This window comes from Phocoena phocoena, chromosome 13 (assembly GCF_963924675.1).
Source record: "Phocoena phocoena chromosome 13, mPhoPho1.1, whole genome shotgun sequence".
Lineage (NCBI taxonomy): Eukaryota > Metazoa > Chordata > Mammalia > Artiodactyla > Phocoenidae > Phocoena > Phocoena phocoena.
In genome coordinates this window covers 8040058-8064330 of record NC_089231.1, presented here as the reverse complement: position 1 = coordinate 8064330, position 24273 = coordinate 8040058, and the positions used below count along the sequence as shown (strand labels likewise).

The following is a 24273-nucleotide window of genomic DNA, read 5'->3' as shown; positions in this document are numbered from 1 at the left end:
AGACGACAGACTCTACAGAACTGACGAAAATACCCTCCTCTGGTTACTTGTAACTCCTGCCCTAGAATGGTGTTTTAAATTCTGCTATTTTTGCTAAGAATCATTTGTGCATTATTTCTAATTTCCACACGGACACCAAGCAATCACGACCACCCACCGCACCCCCAGCCCCCGATTCCTATCCTTATAGTTTTGCTTTTTCCCAGAATGTCATTTAAATGTATGTCTGGCTACCTTCATGGAGCATAATGCCTTTTTAGATTCTTCCGTGGTGCTTCATGTACGGGAGTCCATTCCTTTGTATTGTGGTGTGAATATACTACAACTCTTTTATCCATTCACCAGTTGAGAAGTTTAAACATATTGTAGTTTCTTGCTTCACATAAACGAGTGATCTCTGCTTTTAAGGAAAATTCTCTCACACTTTCTGCACCACAGGCAGAGAGATTGACTCATCCCATGAATTTCTTGAATCCAAATGTAGACATATTACTAAATTTGAATCCCTATGCAGTATAATATCTCACGACAAAAAGCTTTTGTAATGCAAACAATAATATGTAAAAGTATGTATTAAGCCACATTTAAAAACATACTTCTCTGTGAATAAACTTTAAAAAATTAAAAAATATTTTATGAAAATTATAGAAAACATGGGAAATATATTTCATATTGCACCTAATAAGTGCTCATAAACAAAAAATTAGAGTACATGGGTAATTGTTTCAGTAGGTTTTATTATTTAAGTGCGGTGAAGCCTACATATCATGCCATTGAAAAGATAATTGGTCACTGACAGTTCTCAAGAGGAGGGGGCCCATCTATGACAAACGAGGCAAGGATATACAATGGAGAAAAGACAGCCTCTTCAATAAGTGGTGCTGGGAAAACTGGACAGCTACATAGAAAAGAATGAAATTAGAACACTCCCTAACACCATACACAAAAATAAGCTCAAAATGGATTAGAGACCTAAACATAAGACCGGACACTATAAAACTCTTAGAGGAAAACATAGGAAGAACACTCTTTGACATAAATCACAGCAAGATCTTTTTTGATCCACCTCCTAGAGTAATGGAAATAAAAATAAACAAATGAAACTTCAAAGCTTTTGCACAGCAAAGGAAACTACAAACAAGACGAAAAGACAACCCTCAAGATGGGAGAAAATATTTGCAAACGAATAAACAAAGGATTAATCTCCAAAATATATATACAGCTCATGCAGCTCAGTATTAAAAAAACAAACAACCCAATCAAAAAATGGGCCGAAGACCTAAATAGACATTTCTCCCAAGAAGACATACAGATGGCCAAGAAGCACATGAAAAGCTACTCAACATCACTAATTATTAGAGAAATGCAAATCAAAACTACAATGAGGTATCACCTCACACCAGTTAGAATGGGCATCATCAGAAAATCTACAAACAACACATGCTGGAGAGGGTGTGGAGAAAAGAGAACTCTCTTGCACTGTTGGTGGGAATGTAAATTGATACAGCCACTATGGAGAACAGTATGGAGGTTCCTTTAAAAACTAAAAATAGAACTACCATACGACCCAGCAATCCCACTACTGGGCATATACCCGGAGAAAATCATAATTCAAAAAGAGTCATGTACCAAAATGTTCATTGCAGCACTATTTACAACAGCCAGGACATGGAAGCAACCTAAGTGTCCGTCGACAGATGAATGGATAAAGAAGATGTGGCACATATATACAATGGAATATTACTCAGCCATAAAAAGGAACGAAATTGGGTCATTTGTAGAGATGTGGATGGATCTAGAGACTGTCATACAGAGTGAAGTAAGTCAGAGAGAAAAACAAATATCGTGTATTAACGCATATATGTAGAACCTAGAAAAATGGTACAGGTGAACTGGTTTGCAGGGCAGAAATAGAGACACAGATGTAGAGAACAAACGTATGGACACCAAGCAGGGAAAGTGGCGGGGGGTGGGTGGTGGTGGTGGTGGGGTGGTGTGATGAATTGGGAGATTGGGATTGACATGTGTATGCTGATGTGTATAAAATGAATGACTGTATAAAAAGATAAATAAAATTCAAAAATTAAAAAAACAAAAAGATGAACCCCACACCCCATGGCCTCATCACCAGCAACTATATACAAGTCTCTAGGCAAGAAAGGAGAGACCCAAGCATCGATGCACGTGGAGAATTGCTGGCTTCCACTGAGACTGAAGGGCTGTGCATGGTCTTTCCTGTCCTGAATCCTTCTAAAAAGCTAAGCAAACTAAGTGCTGGATCAAATGCTACTGTGTCTTTTGAGTTTGATTGCCAGTCAAACCTGTTACCAATGCAATAGTGGGACAGTGTATTGTACTTCAATAAAAAGTTTACTACAGAAAAAAAAGAAAAGAAAAGAGGAGGGGGCCCGCCATGGCAGGGGGGGCCACAGGAGAAGTACCAGGAAGCAGAGGGAGAAAGGGAAATGCAGGCAAGGGCCTTTATTGTGAACCTGGTGAGGCAGTGTGAGCAGGCTTAGGATTGGCGAGTTTGAATCATTTCAGGGTGCTCTGGGGTGGAGGAACTGTCCCTGGGTGTCTGGTACTGACCCTGGGCTGATTAGGGCAGGTGAGTTTACCATCTCTAGGAATCGGCCAACCCTGGGAGGGGCTGTCTCTCTAAGGTCAGCAAGGTCCTAAATGTCAAAGCATCAGAACACAGAAAATAAAGATATGGTGAACACAGTGATATATTTTTACAGTGTATTCCTTTAAGAAATGTAACTCTTGGGTTTCCCTGGTGGCGCAGTGGTTAGGAATCCACCTGCCAATGCAGGGGACACGGGTTCGAGCCCTGGTCCAGGAAGATCCCACATGCCGCGGAGCAACTAAGCCCGTGTTCCGAGCCTGTGCTCTAGAGCCCATGAGCCACAACTACTGAGCCCCCGTGCCACAACTACTAAAGCCCGCGTGCCTAGAGCCCGTGCTCGGCAACAAGAGAAGCCACCGCAATGAGAAGCCCGTGCACCGCAACGAAGAGTAGCCCCCACTCGCCACAACTAGAGAAAGCCTGTGTGCGGCAAAGAAGACCCAACACGGCCAAAATAAATAAATAAGTAAAATAAATTTATTTAAAAAAAAAACGAAATGTAACTCTTTCGGTGGTCTTTACAATCAATAGGAAGTTGCAGAATTCCACGTCAGTCCAGAGGATGGGAATAAGGGCAGAGGAACCCGAGGGGTCCACGTTGAGTCTTGGAGGCACTGAGGAGTAGATTTGCGTCTTGGTGCATTTGAAGTGATCTGGGGTGGGTGGAAGGAAAGTAAGAGCACACAGCCGCTGTCTGAAAGCTGAGGGAAATGGGCAATTTCCATGCAGCGAGAGGAAGTGCTGAGTCGTTTAATCCACTATGCAGAAAGCAGGAACTCTGTGAGTTGGGAGTAACAATAGAGCACATTTTATCAAGAAAGGAACTATGACTTCCAAACAGGGTTTGGAAGTAAAAAGGTAGTAAAATTGTTACAGAAGTTGTTTCTCTACTATTATGATGAGGCCGCTATTTAGTTTTAAAAAGGAAGCATATTTTATGCTATGCTCATCACTTTCTATTGTATTAATCGCTTTACTTCTCATCGAGGAGAACTTGCCTGGTGTTTTATACTCGCCATGAATTCTACCACTCAAATAAGCCCGGTACTATTCAATATGAACACGTACTTCATCTCCAATGCACTAGTACTCTATTTGCCTCTAATTTTTACTGGGACCAAAGGTAGCATTGACCTAGGTCATCACTCGAAAAGAGAACCTGGATAACCATCCAAAGGGATACACGAATATGCTGGACTCCGACAAAAAGGAAAACTGGAGTCTGCTCAAAATCTAAAGAGCTAAGACATTGGGAGTACAAAATAATGATTGACACTAATAATTGTATAGTCTTAGAAGAGCAAAGAATATAATTAAATTGTTGAAAGCAAAATGTAATCAACACCTAAAGTCCTAGGCTCCGTGTGGTTGATCAGTGGTTTACATTAACATAATACGAACAAGCCATGCTTTAAAGTTTAAGTGTGGAACCATGATTTAGCAAACACAAGACTTGTATTGATGGTATTTATATATACGTTATAACCTGATTTAATTATTAAGCATCATAATAGCTACTGGCTTTGCAAGATGTTATAGTGCTATAATGATACTTTTGAATGATCTCTCAATAGATAGATAGAAATAGATATCTATATGGAGAGAGAGAAAGAGTAAGTACTCCTGGAGTGAGAGCACACAGCAGCTGCCTGAAAGCTGAGGAAAACAGGCAGTTTCCATGCAGCATGTATTTTTCCTTTCCCCACACCTCTCTACAGGTAACTCCTTCAATAGTCATTGTGGCCCAAGCCTTCCAGCACTCTCCCGGTACAGCATACTCCTTCTGTTACAGCTTTTATTACAAGTTTTGATGCTGTAATTCATTAAGATGTCCTTCATCTATGGAGTCGTTCTGTCAGCAATTCTAATTCAAAGTGCAGAAGCTACAAAGGCAGGATCTTGGAGAAGGCAAACGTAAATTATCTCTGGAGGAAAATAATATGCATTTTAAGCGTCAGACAATTTCACTAAAAAGTCTGTTGTACAGTAAAACATAATCAGGACACGAGTTAAGACGACATGAAGAACAACGAGAAGAAACAATAGGCAATAACAACAAACCCAAAGAGATACCAAATCCTGGAGTTATCACGTACAGACTTCAGGATAAGTACATTTACAAGATTTCAAGAGATAAATGAAGACATTGAGAATTTGGTCAAAAAACTGGAAACTATTTTTAAAAATTGAGCAAATGAAGGTTTCAGGGCTAATAAATACAATGTTTCGGTTCCCCTTCCACTATTTGAAATGCAGTGATGTGAAACAAGAAAAATCATTATTACTATCATTATTAATATCATCACAGTCTTTCACAATTCTCAGAGTTGACTTTGTTCAGCTAGCAGTTCTTGTTCATCCAGTTCTCTCATGTGTTTGCAATCAGATGGAGGCTAAAGAGGAAATCATTTCAAAGGCTTCCTTACTTACATGTCTGGATTGACATCACCTAGACCTAGATCTCCACTGAGAAAGTAAGCTGGGACCCTTACACGTAGCCCCCTCAGTGTGGCTTCCTCAAAGCATGATGACTGAATTCCAGGAACAAGCACCTCAAGAAAGAGGGGTTCAGGTGAAAGCTGGGTTTTATGACCTAGAATTGGAGGTCTTACAGTGTCACTTCTACTGCATCCTGTTCACTAGAAGTGGATGACTAAGCACGCCCAAATTCAATAGAATGGGAATAAGATGACTTCTTTTGATGGAAGCAGTGTCAGAAAATTTGCAGGTCCATACAGCACATACAATGACAAACTTTATGAACTGACTGAATGTGTATAGCTGCAGATTAGACATACCTAAAGAAATAACTAATTAATGAGAAAAAAGAGCAGAAGAAAATATCCAGAAAAGAAAAAAAGCACAGAGAGACAAAAGGCTGGAAGAGAACTACAAGAAACAAAGAATTTCATGTTTAATTGGAGTCCTAGCAGAAGGGAGCAGAGAGAATTGGACACGTGCACAATTTGAAGATATAATGGCTGAGAATTTTCAAAAATTACAAAAGACATCATGTCACAGAGTCTAGAATTTCTAAATCTAAGATAAATAAAAAGAAAACCGCACTTAGAAATAGGTTACTTTCTGAGGTTACAATGTAATTTACACCTAATAGCTCAACAGAAATTATGAAAGCCAGAAATAAAAATATGGAATGATAACCTATAAAGTCCTAAAGGGAAATAACTGTCACTTAAAATCCTATTCTTAGAAAAAATATTCTTCAAGAGTAAATGCAAAATTAAAATGTTTCATACAAACCAAACTGGCCAGCAGACCTTCACCAAAGGAAATACAGACTTGCAAAAAGATATACTTCACGCCAAAGGAAACTGTTCCCACATAGAAGATTAGAAATGCAATATTGAATAAAGATAAATGAAAAGAGTAAAAATGTGAAACTTTAAAAGCTCATTCTAAAAGGTGTCTGGAAATGAAAATGGAAAAAGTTATATGAATTTACCAATTCATTCTTGAAGAACAATCTGAGAAGGCAACCCTACCAGATTTTTAGACATATTATAAAGCTAAACTATTTTAAACAGTGTAGCATTAGCAGAGGAATAGATCTTTGCCCACTGAAAGAAGCATAGAAACTCTTTTATAGATTTTTTGTTTTATAGCAAAGGTTGTAGTGGAGAACATTGGAGAATAGCCAGTCTTTTAAATAAATGGTGCTGAGTCAACTGGATAACTATAGGGAATAAAAAGTAATTTGATCCAACCTCAGATATATAAACATTAATAATATTAATTACAGATAGATTATATATAGATTTAAAATGTGAGAGAAAAATTAATATAATTTTTAGAATCAAACAGAGGATAATATCTTCATGAACTCAAAGGAGAAATACTTTTTAAATAAAACTAAAACACTAACAAAACAATCAGTAGATTGGGCCATATTAAAATTAAGAATATTAATGCTGTTCATCAAAAGATCATTGAAGGCATGAAAATTAGGCATAGTGTGAAAAGAATCATTTGCAACATCTATAATTGATAAAGGGCTCATATCTGCTCTATGTAATAAAGTAAAAAAGACTGACGATACCAAGTGTTGGTGAGGGTGTGAAGCAACTGGAACTCTTATTCACTGTAGTAGAGTGAAATTTGTATAATCACTAGTTTATCTGATTTATCTAGTAAATAGGAACATACGCATACTCCACAACCAAGCAATACCACTTCTAGATATATACCCAATAGAAATGCTGCATGTATCCACCAAGAGGCATGTATTCTATCTAGTATTTATGTATTTGGTAAGAGCCACAACATGGAAATAACCTGAATAGGCTTTAGCAGTAGAATGGAAAAGTAATTTAGCATAATCAACAATAGGACAATTCAAGAACAATGAATGGCCTACACTCTACATGCCCAGGTGGATTAATAAATATCATTTTGAGTAAGCAGCAACCAAACACAAAAGAATGAAATTGGCAAATTAGCAGGACGAAACTACGATGTTTGTGTATGCATAATTAGATGAAAAACTAAAGAAAACCCAGAATGCTATTGCCATAAACATCTGGTTAAATCAGAGTGTAGAGTGGAAGGTGTGAGATTGGGAGGGACAAACATCTAAGATGGTAACTATGTTTTAAATTTTGGCTAGGTGGTAGTTATACTGGTGTTTGCTTTTGATGTATCATCGAGCTCTACATTTATATTTTATTTTATCTCATTTTCTGTATGTGTTCTTCGTAACTAAAAACTTAATATGAAAATTAAAATTATATTTTTAAGAAATTCGTTATTTTAGTAATCAAAAATTTCTGCATTCTATTTCAGGATATTTACATGGATATAATAATTCATTTACTCCTTCATATAGTCACAAAATTTCATAGTTGTTGGGTTCTGGTTTTTGAAATATAGTTAACATGGTGATTTTATGATTATATTCCCTTAAAAAACTATTTCATGAGATCAAAATCAAAGCTTCAAAAGATTTCCTGTAAGGCACTTCATCAAGAGTGACAATTGTAATCAAATGAACATACTTTAAAATCTAAAAAGGTTGAATAAGTGAATTCCTGTATAAAAGAGTAAATACAACCTGAAAGGAGGAATTTTTATCTTAGAAATGCCCCATATACACAGCCTGCCCCCAAAATGTCTTTGATATTCAATCTTGACTTTCTTATATTTTAATCTTTAATGTTGCTTGTGTTCACCAGCATAAAAACTGCACGTAAATTTCAAAGCTTGCCTTCATCAGGCCATAAATTAGGAGAGGTCTTCACATACCTAGGATATTATGCAAATGTCTAGATTAAAATGTTCTTTCCTGTGTTATTGTTAGAAGATCACTTCAGTAAGTATTGTAGAGCATACACCTACTTTTCTTTTTGCCAACAACCATGTGTATTCCTGGGACATAGTAGGCACATAAAAAATATATATTTGCTTGATTATTTGAAGATGTTTGTAGCCTAAGTCAAATATTTACTTGAAGAGTGGGATTTTTTCTAACTTACCTCCTCTTCAAATGGCAGGGGCTCCATGAAGTCCTCACCAGTGGTTCCAAGGTAGCTAGTTATAGATCTGGCCAAAACTTTAAACCGAAATAAAGATGACATTTTCAACAGAAATATGTTTATGACAATATAAATTATAAAACTTGGAAATATAATGCTTTGGTTATCTAAAACAAAAAAGTAAATTTACTTTCTTCCATCACGTGCTGTTGCGTGCCGCGCACGTTCAGGTGTATTCTCTAATTGCAATAAGCATTTTCATCTCTCTGTCTTGACACTAGTCATCCACCAAAAAATTCTAATTTTTTGGGAAAAAAAAGCTTCCAAAAATTTTTTGGAAAAAAAAAAGCTTTCCTAAGCTGGCTCCCTTGGAAGGAATTTTTTGAATGAAGTGGAAGCATTATTATGAATTTACTTAAAATATGTATTTCATACATTTATTGATGAGAACAAAAAAAATAGAGAAAATAACCACCAAAGAATGTCTTTTTTACAAAAGACAACATAAAAATATAAATAATGTAAACAGTGTTGTCTTTTTAAATAGAATGAAGTCAAAGGATCATTGAAAGTTTATTCTCTATAGTGAGAGCTATGGATATATTGGAAAACATGTTTGATCTGTCTTTAAACAAAGAGGCTTAAATTATAAGAGAATTTTTTGAATAAAAATCGTCAGTTCAAGGGTACCTATGGATTTGGAATATTATGGTAACTCGGGGGAAATGAAAATCTCCCTCAAAAAAGAGATGGTGTTGTTTTATACCTCTTTTCAGTGGAGATCTTAATTTAATTCCACATAATACAATGAAATCATAGGTTTGGGTCTGGGTCACTGTTGAAAGCTGTGCTACTCTTAATATGTTCTTTAGGGACATAGCCACACACCTTTGAACTTTCAGTCCATATTTATGAGAGGGTGTGATCCAAGTAAGTTATTATTCTTATCTTCAAATGAGTACCCTCAAAGAGCATAGCAACTCCTCCTTGATGTAGAGGTATCAGCACCAATGTCAGCCTCATGTCTCAGCCTTTGATCTAAAGCTCAGAGAACATTGGTGACCCAGCTTCAGAGACAAGTACCATGTCTTCTCCCCAAAATGCCCTTCTCCTTGGTACTTCTCTCAGACTTGACACAGACTGGACAAGCATGATATTTTGAATGTACCGAGCATCCATTTTTTAAAAATGCAACTCTTGAACTTCTCTGCATAGTCATTACTGCAGTTTTCTGAAGGATCCTTAAGGACTGCACACAGTTGAGGGCCTCCTCCCCAGGCAGTCATGCCTCGGGATGGAAGAGTATCTGGATAACCTCTCTTGTCATATTCTGTTTGAGCTGAAGCTAACCCTCCTGTCCCAAACACAAGATCCTATGGCATTAGCTTCCATCCAGATACACTCTTTGACCCATCATGAGACATCTTCTAAGCCAAGGCTCTTGTGTGTTTGAATCCTGTGCTCTCTCTCTCCTAAGACTCTAGTCCACAAAACTTACTTCTTTTCTGCCATCTAATTCTCTCTTTTTTGGTTTTTATCATATAATTTTTTTAAATTTCTAATTCTAACTAATATGCAACATCATCTGTTGACACTTATGGCCAGCATGCCTTTGGAAACTCAGATGACAAACAGTTTCCCTCTGCTTAACTTCCAGTGCGCCTGCATTGGTGCTCTGGTCTGCTGCTGTAGAGACTCCAAAAAGCACAGCATCCCAAGACCTTCTTGGAGCACCTTTTCTTCTGCCATCATAACATACTGATTATAATAATGTACGATACAAGTCATTCATTTATATAACATAATATTTTAAAATAACTGTCATATTTTTCTTATTTGCAGAGAATGGTTCTATCAGCTGTCTGTTGCTGTGTAACAACTCACCTAAATCTAATGGTAAACAACAGCCATTTATGTCCATGAGTCTGTAGGTCATCAATCTGCTCAATTGGTCCAGGCCCGCTGATCTTGGCTGGGCTTGCACATTCTCCTGCAGTCAGGTAGCAGCTTGGCCGGAGACTGGCTGACCTAATAAGGTGTCTCCTACCAGTCTAGGGGATCAGTGACCAGATGAGCATGATGGGGACACGTGTCTCTTATTATCCAGCAGGCTTCCTGGTCTTGTTCACACGGTGGCAAGGTTCCAAAGCAGCAAGCAAGGAAGCACAAGCCCTTTGTCAGCTGCTGATGGCATCTCATTTTACCAGTGGCCCAGGCAAGCCACAGGCTGGCAGAGAATCAGAGGATGTATGAAAATGCCACCTTTGATGCGAAGAGTATTAACGGCACGTGGCAAGGGCACAAACACAGGATGGGAAGTAGTTTGTGGCCGTTTTTCCATTCCACAGGAAATAGTATCATGGGTAGAGGGTGAGCTTTTCAGTAGATACATAGTGCAGGCCAGGTATTATTATTATCACTATTATTATCTCCATCCTTATTCCTGCTCATCATAACAGTCTTCTGAGATGTACTGGATAAATATTCTTTTCCTTCTTTTATAAATGAGAGAACAGGCTCAGAGAGATGAAGAAACTTGTTATAAATTAAGTTTAGACCCAGCAATAAAGAAATGACCTGCTCAAAGGGTTTGAGAAGAATCCAGTGTAGGAATTATTTTAAAAGGTGAGGGTATGATTAGGGAACAAACACGGGCTGGTAGAGCACCCCGAGACTAGTAACAGAGAAGCTTGTCCCTACCCCAGGCCTGAAGGAGCAAGGAAACCAGAGCCCAGAAAGAACTTAGATCCTTGGAAGAAGGAACACTGTCAAAACTACAGTGTTGAGACGGGAAGGACAGGGTGGAAAAACACCTCTGTTCTCCTTCCAGTTCTACTGGCTTCTGTCAACACCCTCCTCTGGCCAAACCAGGAGGGCAGTAAGCCTGAGCCTGTAGAAGTCAGCTTCCCAGGGCACAATGCCAGACAGACACGTTAGAAAAAAGATAGAGAATGGGTATCAGGGTACAAGTAGAGAACAGTCAGTACATTCAAGGTCACATAAGTCATTTTTAGCACATCCAGAGAAGACATCTGTCACTACAGAGCCTGAATCCAGAACGCTGTTTTTTCAACTAGAAGATTTAAATGGTAAATTATTATTTCCTTTGCCATGTGTTTGCATGAAGAGCAAAATACTTGATATTTCCAAATTTAAATTCAATCACATTTATGTTCATTAAAATATTAATAACAAATATTTAGCACTGAAATCTAAAATGACAACATAGTATCCTGAGGAAATATATATCGTTGGTCTATTTACCTGTAAAACTGGTTCAAAATGAACCCCACAGTAACTTAGAAACCCTAAAGAAATTATTCTCGCTAAAAGAAATTGTTTTCTTACTCTTCGTGCCAAGGTAACTTGCCATATTTTAAATGGAACCCCAGAGAAAAATACATAGTCACCCAAACCTACAATAGAAACTAAGCCTTTCCGTTCATGCCAGTTGCGATGACCTATACATATTTTTACACACTGCATTTCTATTAAATATGCAGGAAGCTGACAATAGGTATAGTCGTGGGTCATTTTGCCTGCAATTCTAACTACATCATTTACACACTGCACTAAATATAATGAAAGTCGGTGTAGGGGGAAGACAACACGGCCCTTGAGAACAAAAATGAATTTCCAAAAAAGGCAACATTACTAGAGCTATATATTCAAAACTTTCCACTGCAGGAGAAACAGGTTGAAAAATGACCTTTACATGAGCTGATGAAATAACAAAGTGTTTTTCCTTCCCTTCTCCAACATTGTCTGTGTTGGTGAAAGCAGAAGGCCGATTTCCCCCGTGGAAAACCGCCACTTTACCAGAGGAAGCCGTTTTTCACAGGCAAATTCTCCCACAGGGACAATTGCTAGTTGGACTGAGTACACACCAGGGCGCGACTGGGCCTGCCAGAGGCCTTACAGGTCACAGTTTGAGAACAGGAAATGCCATCTCCAAACATAGAAAATGCAGCAGTATCATCGGGGGATGCAGCAGAGGTCGGTGATGTTCAAAAGCAGCCAGGAGGCGTCGCTAAGGAGGAAGTTGGAGCTCTCCGGATGCAGGAGTGCCCCGGCCAAACCAGCTCCCATAATCACACTAGTAACATCCTGCACTGCGTAGTACTTGACAGTTTTCATGATGCTTTCCCATTTTGATCCTCGTAGCAATCCTATAAGGTATGCAAGACAAATGGTTTTATAGACGAGCAGCTGAAGACTTAGCGGTCAGGTGACTTTTCCAAGGCCTCCAAGCTAAGCCAGAGCTGTTTGGATCCTCAGTGCTTCCCCAGGATCCTGGGTGCCTGCCCAGGGCATCATCTTATCCCTGTGGCTTCCATCCACCGCTGTCCACGCAACCCAGGGCTGCTCGGGCTCTTAACCCTGATCCCAAAACCTTGACTGCTTCCTTTGACGTAAACACGAATTGAAAAGAAACAGAGGAGATTCGCCTTTCAATCCTCCCTTGTTTGGTACCTTGCTAATTCCTTCTCACCTTTAATCTGTGGAAAATCCTAATGAAAATAGCAAGACAGGCAATCCTTGGGAATTGGAACCAGTCATCAATCCCTAGATGGAAAAAATAGTATGAATTATATAAACATAACTCTATGGCTCAAGCATTTAGAATGGTAGCCAGCAAAGCAACACAGAATGTTATATAATTGAGATTCTGTAACATCCTTATATGTGATAAGAAAAATGGAATCATACAGATATCACTTAGCACCAAATGATCTTTTGTTCATTGCGAAGATAGCATTTCAAATGAGCACATGGAGCTTGATCCATGATAGATATTTACAGTAACCAGCCAAGGGCTTTGACCATTAAGAAAAGTAAAATAGGGCTTCCCTGGTGGCGCAGTGGTTGAGAGTCCGCCTGCCGATGCAGGAGACACGGGTTCGTGCCCCGGTCTGGGAAGATCCCACATGCCGTGGAGCGGCTGGGCCCGTGAGCCATGGCCGCTGAGTCTGCGCGTCCGGACCCTGTGCTCCACAACGGGAGAGGCCATGACAGTGAGAGGCCCCGTACCGCCAAAAAAAAAAAAAGTTTGAACTCCCTTGTGGATGTCATTCAAGACATCCCACCCTTTGGGCTATTCAGGCCTCCAGTAGATTGGATGAGGTGCACTCACATTGGGGAAGGCAATCTGCTTTATTCAGCCCACTGAGTCAAATGTTAATCTCATCCAGAAACACCCTCACACACACACACAGAATAATGTTTAGCCAAATGTCTAGGCACCTATGGCCTGGTCAAGTCGACACATGAAATTATCCATCGTACTTGCCTTAAAGAGTGGGCTGTTGACTGTAGAGGTGATATCAGGATGTAAGCCAGAGAGTTTGAGTGCGAATTTCCAAGAGCAACCATGTGACATTAGAGCTCCATAAATGATAGACCGAACGGATCTGAGATGGGTGTAAATGAACCTTGATATGAACTATATGTTCATGCTGATCTGCACATCCCTGTCTCGTGAACTCCTGGACAGCAAGATGACTTCGATTAACTCCATTCTCTTTTCCCTTACCTAGAAGTCGTTAAGCAGGAAAAGGAAAAGTACCCAAGGCACGACTAAGGTAACACAACACAGTACATCATGTTTTAAAGACACTGGCTGCCTTTTGAAATACAAGCATAAATAGATGAAGTTTAAAGCTAACTAACCACTTAAATGGATCTGTAAGCTTAGCTATGAACTGCTTCTGTATTTGAAAGGGATCTTAACAATCATTTAGCCAAACCTTCTTACTTTAAAAACAGGAATACTGACACTCAAAAATGGGTAAGAAAAGGATTACTAATAAGTTTTTTCATTTATACAACTTCCATTTGACGTCTTTCAATATCAGTGTTTCTTTTTGTCATTTGCATCGTCCCATGACCTGGTGTGTGTAGGAATCTAGAGACTTCGACATAGACTGGAAGTGCAGATGGATGAGAGGTGGGGATTAAAAACCTGTTCAAACATTAAAAGGAATGTACTCCCAGGAGTCATCTCCTTTAAGGAATGATGACTTGTATCTCCTTTGTCTCTAGATTTTTGAGGAGCTTTTTGAATTAATGTGATTTTTTTTTCATTTCATTCTTTGGTTTTTTTTAATTAATTAATTTATTTATTTATGGCTGCGTTGGGTCTTCATTGCTGCACGCAGGCTTTCTCTAGTTGCGGCGAGTGGGGGCTACTCTTCTTTGTAGTACGCGAGCTTCTCATTGTGGTGGCTTCTCTTGTTGCAGAGCGTGTGTTCTAGGCGCGCGGGCTTCAGTAGTTGTGGCGCGCAGTCTCAGTAGCTGTGTCTCGTGGGCTCTAGAGTGCAGGCTCAGTAGTTGTGGCACATGGGCTTAGTTGCTCTGTGGCATGTGGGATCTTCCCAGACCAGGGCTCGAACATGTGTCCCCTGCATTGGCAGGCGGCTTCTACTTTGAAGGTGATTCAAATTGTCTGTTCACTATATGTTCAATTCAGATACTTTTAAAGAAAACAATTTAAAGTTTAAGTGAGTTTAAAAATTAAGGTTTAAAATTTACTAACCTGGAATGATGACATTTGAAATTATAAAAAAAAAAAACTAAGTAATTACATTTGAAATTCTTTAATTTTTTAAATTTAAGTATATTCATTTTTTACTATGGCATTAATTTTAATTTCCGTTTCTAAACAAATGAAAAAGCTGTAGTAGACACATATGCCCACATCCTTTGTAATACCAATCAGTACTCTCCCTGATTGGTATTACAAAGGATGTAATATTCTACCTTAGAATGATATGTTTTGTACCATTTTACCGGGTGGTTTGTTTTGGTAATGGCAGTAAAAGAATAAAAGTTATACTCTCTCAGTGATCTGTCAACCTAAAACCTCTAGAGAAAATTTTAACACAATAAGGATAACCAGTTCAATTCTTCAAAATGTGTAATTGTGTTATGTATTTCATATAGCCATCTACTCATTTACTGAGTGTTTAAATGAAAAAGTAAACACATAGAAAGATGGGTAGATAGATAGACAGGTAATGAGAGCAAATGCAATTCATGAGTTAATGTTTCTTATTTAATTATTTTTTAAATATGATTTTTTAAATATAGTCTAGAAGCTAATACAGGGCCTGATGCATTATTGGCTGATGTCCAAAAAAATCAATGAATGAATAAATATAAGCAAAGAAGAAAAGGCAATATAACCATCATAAAATCAAGTATAGTCTTAATTTTTTTCTATTTTGGCTATAATTTAAACACTTTCCTCTGTAGTCACCTGAGACAACAAAAGTATCTTTCAAATAATTTTAAAATTACCTTAATTAACTATATTTAGAGCAAAAAGAGAACAAAATGTAATTTTAAACCCTGATTACATGCTCTTTTGCTCTAAGGGAATATAATTATTTCATTTTTAGGCTCCCCTCAAAATGGTAAGAGAAGGAAAACTCTTCTTTTGCAATTCAGTGTCTAAATATTAGTAACTTGCATGATAATTTAAAAAATCTTCCAGTCGTAACTTGGCAAATTCACTTTAAAAAGGGAATATAATTTCTAAATGACAGAATTTAAACTTTTGCTTTACTTGTTTTGTCTTCAGCTCTTCCTACAAAAATAGGTTTGGGTTGTTTCATATGATACACACACAGCCTCCCTCAAACAATATTAAGACAGACCAAGTGTGTATCAGCTGGGAACATAAGAACATATCAGCTCTGTTTTCCTTTGGATTGTTTGGTCTACTCCTTTCAGAAGACAATGTTAACACTATGGGGTCATTCTTCAAAGAAAATTTCTTTCTTTGATATTTTATTTTGCTTTTTTTTTGCTATCCAGAACTACAATTTCATTACCTGTCAGGAAGCCAACATAATGATAATTTTCAAGTCATTTCGGTCAACAAACATTTTTGGAGTGCATTGGGTGCTTTTTGTGGTTGACACTTGGGGGTTACAGATGTTAAAACTCCTAATCCTCAAGGAGTATGCAATATTTTTACAATAAAGCCACTGGATGCATATAAAATTAGCTGTAACCCTTTTTAAATGCTTTTTTTCCCCACTAAACCTTCATAAACACAATGTAAGAGTATAATGAGAATGATACTGTTAATAGTTTATGATCATGCTTTGAGGTAATTAAATAGCAACTAAAGTCCTATGGTTTATTTACATCTTCACCTGGTGGATTTTTCAATTCTCAATTTTTGAGGCAGGAAGGAAAGTAAGGTGAAGAACATCTTATATATATGTTTTCTCAAGGATTTAGTAAAACCAGAACTTCAGACTGCTTCAGGGAGACTCAACTGGCTTTTTCATTGAGGTGAAAAACCAAAAGAGAACATTTGGCAGTAAGAAAAAGTAAATAAAATAGAATAATACGAAAATTTGGAAAATATGTGTAAAGATGGGGATATTTTAATTAATGTGGTTATAATTTGCACTCATCACTGAGTACACAGGTGGAGGAATTGTAGAATTTTGGAAGAAATTTGTACATTAGAGATCATTTATATCAATTCTTTCATTGAAACTCAATTTTATAAAGGATCAAAATGGCATTTCAAGCTAATTTGCAGAGAGCCTGGACTAAAATCAAGATCTCCTTGTAGGATCGAGTCTCTCAACTTGTTTGAGGGGCGGCATTGTAGCCCTAAGGTTCCAACAGTGAGATAAGCAATAACAGGCACCATATGCATTAAATGTTTAGGAACATACAGTAGTCCAGTCAGGAGGCAGAGAGGATGGCAGATGTTCTGCTAAATCCTCCTCCTTATGAAGGACTTGACTTGAAGTTGGGAGTCCAGGGCATGTTTGAGTCCAATTCAACAATTTTGACTGATTTACCTTCATGTGCATTTTAAGGGTGCACATATGCCATTGAGGTATGTGTCTTGGGAACCTGATTTGACAGAAAAGGAACAACAGCAAAGAAGGAGAGAGCTTTCAAAATATTTTATCCCGAGCCCTGTCCTAGCTGTTTCCCTGTTACAGAAATGTTCATAATGAAAGAATTATGCGTGCTTTTCTGCTTCTTATCTTGAATGAATGCAACTGGGCTTAGTGATGTTGCGCTTACCCTCCAAAATCACACGGCTACGTTCAGATCACAGCTCGACCACGTCAATTTTAATGACCTTGGGCAAATCTATTAGCCTCCTTAGCATGGTGTTTTCTGTAAAACGGAAGCAGCGAGAGCTTTGTAGGGTGTTGTGAAGCTCAGTGAGGTAATGCACACACGGCATTTATCACCATGCCTGGCACTAGTAGGTGCTCCCCGAAAGCTAGCTGTTATCATTCTCCTCATTGCTGTGGGTATTGTTTCAACGCTTTACAAACCAGAACTCTCCATAATCCTGGTCCCTTGAAAATCAGATCAGATGCCTGTGCTACACTGGAAAGAGATTAAATGTATATATAAATATATATACTGTGTGTGTGTGCGTGTGTGCGTTTAAACTGGAAGGGAGGCCCTTAAGTCATCAGTACAGGGTTGTATAAGTTTAACAGTATAAGTGTACAGTCGGCACTCAGTATCCGTGGCTTCCACATCTGCAGATTTAACCAACTGAGCGTTGACCTCCAGATGCAGAACCGCTGATACTGAGGGCCAAGTGTACTACATCACTTTATACGAGGGGCTTGAGCATCCTCGGATTCTGCTATCGAGCCCTGGAGCCAGTCCCCGGCGAATACCGAGGGCAGCCTGTTATTTGCTAAGGGACAGAGACAGAGCTGGGCACATCATAAACACTACATCTTCACAAAAACCCTGTGAGGGTCCTCAGACCTTTACTTTAAATTTTAATGTGGTTTAATTTTAGTTAATTAAATTCAATTAATAAATCCATAGCATTCCTTTATTTAATTTGATGGTTTACATAAAGAAGAATCAGCAAGAAGTGTCCCTCCCATACTCATAGACCACCTGTCACGTTCACTTCCCCCCCAGCAAGTAACACGGTTACTAGTTTCTTGTGCATTCCTCCGGAGTTTAATGTACATATAAGCAAAGATGTATATAAATTCTTCCCCACATACTTTTTTACAAAACTGTTAGCACACTATATACATTATATTCTCCTTGTTTTTTACTAGCTTAGCAATATGTTTTAGGTATCTAACTATTTGGGTAGTAGTAGTAGTAATAATAATAGAAGTACTATTTCATATTAATAAGTTACAAACACTGTTTTAATATTTACATATATTAATCCATTTAATGATCAGACAACCCAATGAAAAAAGTACTGATATTATACCTAACTTACAGGTATCAGAAGTTATCAGTGTTGTGAGTTTCAAATATTTTTCCTAGTTTTGAATTTGCCATTTGCTGTCTTATGATTTCTTACTTATTTTTTTCATTGTTCACAGGCAGATTTATCAATCTTTTGTCACATTTTGCCTTGGATCGTAGCTTGAAACCCCCTCCATTTTCTGAGTTTATATAGGAATTCTTTCCTACTTTCTTCTGGTACTTTTTTGGTTTTGTTTTTGCTTTCTCTGGAGTTTATATCAGTGGAGGTAGAAACATGGATCCAAATATTTTTCCGGATGGCTATTGTCCAAACGCAGTTTATTGACTAGTCCAGCTTTCCCTCACAGATTTGAGACAACACTTTCACCACATATTGAACTCCCATATGAACTGGGTCTGTTTCTGGACTTGCTTTACTGTTGCTTTCGTCTGTTTGTCCATTTTGCTTGTAATTTTTTACTACGGATCAACGTCTGACTCACTAGAGCTTTAGACAGAAACTTCAGCCTTTTCAAAGCTGCTAAAAAAAAAAAAAAGTAAAATGCTAGCATCGTTAAATGACAATAAAGATTAAACTGTTATCAGGAAAGAATTGTTAATGGGGTTTCACTGCTCTGCAGAAGAGCTGTGCTTTGAAGAATTTCATTACTTTCTGTAATTAAACATTAAATTGTAAATAATGAATAGAAGCACCACTGGCTTTCAGGAAAGTGCTCCTGCTTTACACCATTGCTGAGAGTTTAAAATTTCTGTGTGCATGGAGGATAGATATGTGGTCACTAAATATACATACAAAACTGCAAAACTCACTGCAGGGGTGAAATTATACGCTGTGGAGATGGACAAAATTGCGAGAGGTTTCCAAATTCATCTGTAGCGAAATTATGTCTAAAGACCCCCAGAGAATTATTTTAAAGTATCCATTTGCATTTCTTAAACTGTTTCCTTAACTTCTCACTTGGTAAATTTCTTTTGCTTGCCATTTGGAAGAAAGGCTGGAATTCTGATGCCACTCCTTCCTAAAGAGCTAAGTTTGAGACGTAAGGACAAGAAAAGGAGGGCAGTGGTCTAGCGATTACATGGTAGGGGCTTTTTCTCAAGTGAAGTTGCCTCCGTGGCACCATCTTTTAGGATTATTTCTCCTCTTGAAGGGAACTTTGAGACCCATACATAATGGAGTGCCTCCCTGGAGTTTAGTTTCCTCTGAATACAGACATTCACAGGGAACTCTAGTTATTTCTTACTTGTTAGAACACAGTAGAGACGAGACTGGCAGTACTGTTGTTTCAAGGGATTCTGGAAGGGAATGGTGAGGTGGGATAAAGAAAGAGAGCATGCCCTCTTAAATCCCTAGAGGAATGGAATTTGAAAAAGAGCCATTTAAGGAAAAGACTAGGATTTTTAATATTCTTATTACATCAAAATATATTAACAACCTACCACCTGCTGGCTGTCTTGGGTGGAGGAGACTCCAGGACTATCCTCAGGCTCAGTGATTCCCTAGAAAGACTCGCAAGGTTCAGAAAAAAACTATTATGCACACAGTTTCGGTTTACTAGAGTGAAAGGTACATGTTACAATCAGCAAAGAGAAAAGACGCAAGGATGCAGACAAGGAGGGACCAGGCACGAGCCTCCAGACCCCCGTCCCATGCAGTCACACGGGGACAGCAATGATACATGACAGTAAGCGTGAGGTGTTGTGAACCAAGGAAGCCCCCGAGCCTTGGTGTCTGAGGTTTTGGTTGAGGGTCAGCTAGATGGGCATGCAGTGTCCTCAGGGTCCAGGAGCAACCTCAGTCACTCAGACCCTAGCCACCACCAGAGCAAAACAGGCATTCATGGTGAACCACCTTGTTAGGATAAACTTACCTGGTCAGACGGATACAGCATGGCTCAAGGCCTCAGGCACAAGAGACACTCTTATCAGACTGAATATAACAAAGGCTCCAAGGTTGCATTTCAGAAACCCTCCAAGGGGCCATCCCCAAAACAGACTTTTCTTCGAGATGTGCAGAGTTTGAGCAACCCAGGCCTGCTGAATTAATCCTTTCCTGCCCACTGTCACATACATTACTTCATTTGATTAAAAGAAAAATAAAAACAATCTTGTGACAAAGTCTTGTCACCCCCATTTTGTACATGAGGAGAAAATAGGTGAAATAACTTTCCATGGCCTTCCTCTTGGCCGTGTACTTCTTCCTGCTAGCATTTACCACAGTGAGTGAGTCATTTTCTGAACAATGCTTATCTTCCCCACCATTTAAAAAGCCTCAGAGGCAATGAGCCATGTATATTGTTCCCTCCTTTTTATCCCCAGGCCCAAGACAGAGCCTGGCTTTATAGTACTAGATAAGTATGTGATAAATGAATATGACAGGCCATAACATGATTGTTGAAATTTGTACCCTTAGTCTTTTGACTGTACTATTACAGTCTATGCTATTATAATGTCCCTTATATCACAATGTCAGAAAAGAAAAAAAAAAAAACCTGGAAATAAGTGTGTCAGTCCTACTTCTTAGAATTTTTATGAAGCCCCAAATTATTCCTTAAAGCTGAAAGGGACCTTAGAGATTCTACTCTTTAACATTTTATTTTAGGTAAGAAGAAGTATTAATTTTGTGCAAATACCTTGTTAAGTATAAAGAGAGATATCATTTGTAATTGTCTATACATTTCAATAAAATTCTAGTTTGGAGTCAGGACAAACATACATTGTCCATATTTTCACTTATTCTTCAAGTCAATGCAGTTGAGGAATGTGCGTGCTAGTGGTGAGGGGTTAGGACAGTCAAATGTAACTAGCACCTCTATCTTAGCTCTCTCCAAATGAAGGAAAGGATTCTTCTAGAGGTGTTTTTGTCCTTTTCGTCACATTTCTTCCTTTCTAACCTTCAGTTTGTTATGTCAAAGTCTTAAGCTGCACGAATATGGCTTCTAATTTGTCCTGCTCTGGGTCCCAAGCATCATCTCCCACTGCCTTGAATGAAATGGTGGCCTGTGGAAAGAGTTCTGTAGCCCAGTACTTCTCAAACTACACTGTGCGTACAAATCATATTGTCAAACGCAGGTTCTGCGTCAGCACTCTGGACAGCTCCCAGCGGTGCAGGTGCTGCTGGTCTGGGGACCAGATCGAGGGGCGGGGCAATAGCTGTCAGAATGATTTCATGCCTCCTCCCATTGTCCTCTCTAGTACTGGCTCGCTACCACAAAACTCTTTAGACGTATAAGAAAAATCTCGATATCTGTTCCTTACCACTCCTGAGAGAACATGTTTTAAACAATAACTGGTAAAAACCTAAACTGTTTCTTCCAACACTGCTGACAGAAGTCATAAATCTGAGCCAATTATAGTGAAGAAGTTTGATTTCAGCTTGGCTTTAGGTACCTATTGTTTAAAAAAGAGCCCCTTCTACCTAAAAGTTCTTTGCTTTTTATGCTGGCATGTTCTAATTCCTGGTTTCTTGATCGATGGACGAAGTTTACAGTAGTTTTTATTTCAGAGGCTGGAAATAAAACCCTTCTGTAAGCTTTCAGACTCCTTCACTGGGCAGAGTTAAGTCCCAGGAAGTGCTAAGTGTTAGACCTTTGCAACTCAGTGACTGAGTATGGAATAACAATTTGTGTCTTCGTTATCTCATTTCTGAAGGCTCATAAGCAGTGTTTTTCCGATAACAATGAACAAAACTCAACCTCAAACAGGATGGGCTCACCGCTCATCAATGATTTGCCTGCTCCCGCTGTTGGAGTTTTTTACTCCTCTGAATCAACAAAGAAAGCTCATTTGTTTCACTTTGTGAAAACTCTTCATTTTTCTCTCAGACTTTCCATTTCACGCTTTGTGAATTTTATTAAGATCTCTTTCACAGAAGCTAAGTGCTGGTTCTATGGAGCCCTGAGGGATGGCAGTCACAGCCTCTATAATTTCTGAAGCCTCTTGAGACACTTCTTTTCTACTAAAACTCCTTGGAGAATCATAAGGTAGAATCTAAAATCTTTTTGGTGCTGGAAGACAGAGGTTGGCCTCATGAGCATTTTGTGCAAATCTTTTGGTGTCGTAGCCTGAAAACAACAACACAGCAGTCCGGTTAAGGTCCAGTTTCTGATTGGGAACATCATATTGATATTCAGCGGGTCTTTCTGAAGGCCTCCAATTATTTTTAAAAGCTGGTTTAAAATATTAATTTAAAATATGTTTTATTTTAGAATGTCTTTATTAATAAAACTTACACATAATCCTGTTGCCTGAGAAATTGTCAGTGGCTTTAGTCCAATAAAAAATTGTCAGTGGCTTTAGTCCAATAAAAAAAACTGTGTTTTAAAAGGTAATTATAGTTAAATAATTGAAAAGGAATTTGTATTCTGATTTTCTTTTCCTCTTGAATTTACATTATAGGAAATTTAGGGAGTTCTCTGGTGGCCTAGCGGTGAGAATTCCAGGCTTTCACTGCCGTGGTCCAGGTTCAGTCTCTGGTCAGGGAACTGAGATCCTGCAAGCCCTGTGGCATGGCCAAAAAAATGTTTTAATGTTATTATATGCTCTCAGAAATGACATAGTAACAGTTGTATAATGGTCCATCAGATAAAAATATATATTTAAGCCAACCACTTCTCTATGGTGGATATTGAGATTAGTGCCATACTTTCTCTATGATGAAAAGAATGATAACTAACATTTTTGAGCACTTAATATCTGCCAAGGAACACTATAAATATTGTATCAAGTCTCTCCACTGTCGTAAGGATCTGATGAGCTGGGTACTGTTATTTTTCCTGTTAGAGATTGTGCGAAGGGGGTACAGGCAAGTTAGCTTGCTTCAGCTCACACTGCTGGTAAGGGGCAGGGCCAAGTTCAGACAAATACTCTCACATCCAAACGGGGTCTCCTCTCTGCCATGTTATTTCTTAGGCTATACTGAGATTTACATAAGGATTCCTCAGTTTAAGTAAAAGCTTCAAACTATGTATGCAAATCCTTAAACTAAAAAAATCTTCTCCTTGGTTCCTACTACATGAGTTTAAAATTGCAGATTTTTTCTTAAGTTCTTAATGTTTCAAGAGCTATCAAATCATAGGAGACAGTGCTATGATATCAGAGTGAAGGCTGTTAAAGAAAACAACTATTTGCTTTGATTCTTTGCATATTGGTAAGACATGCCCTGTAATATCTGACAGCACTTTTGTCTGTTCCTTCACACAGTTGTAAACACTTCATCTTTAAAAATCCAAATGTGCATGGATTTTCACCCTTAGTTTCATTCTCATGCACCATTTAAAGATGCGTTGGTTGGTTGGTTCCTTGGTTGGTTTGGTCAAGGATGAATCTGCTTCACTCGCTCCTATGAAAATCAAGGTGGAGGGGATGACAGGGTGAGGGCATCTTTTACGTGGAGAACTGTTACACACTTGAACACATGAAGACCCATCTCTTTCCCTATCTCTATCCTCACAGAATGTGTGACACAGGAGAAGGACTATTCACTTTTCAAACAAGGGAAGGAGAAATGATCTATCAGAAGGTCCATTCTGCGACACTGGCCATAGCTGAGCAACATGAAAGATTAATGCTAGAAATGGAGCAGAAGGCCCGGGTAAGGCTCCTTCCTTGGTAACCTAACAGCTTGGAAATGAATGTCACTGAGGTCTGATGCACATCGTGTGTATGTGGGTCCTTTCATGACAGCGCCCCAGCGTCCAACCCCATCCCAGCCCCGAGAACTTGTCCCAGTTACTGAACCTCATCTTTCTAATATCCTCTTCAGCATATGACAGAAGAAGCTATTTGTGGCCGCTAGCCATGCACGTCGTGTATGTACCTATGACCTGTTACCACAGTTACCCAGAGAGGAGCGGAGTGCACAGAGAGTGAAACAAGAAGCAGTGCTCTCTGCATCTCTCCACATGTAGTTGG

The 24273-nt window shown here is 38.6% G+C and overlaps 1 protein-coding gene across 1 annotated transcript in view; it reads left to right on the top strand.

Moving 5' to 3' along the window:
- DOK6 (docking protein 6) overlaps positions 1–24273 on the top strand; it is a 392906-nt gene that overhangs the window by 286680 nt on the left and 81953 nt on the right. The window contains exon 6 of the mRNA XM_065890010.1: positions 23815–23953. Coding sequence (XP_065746082.1) covers positions 23815–23953 — 139 coding nt within the window. The remainder of the gene's footprint in view (positions 1–23814; positions 23954–24273) is intronic.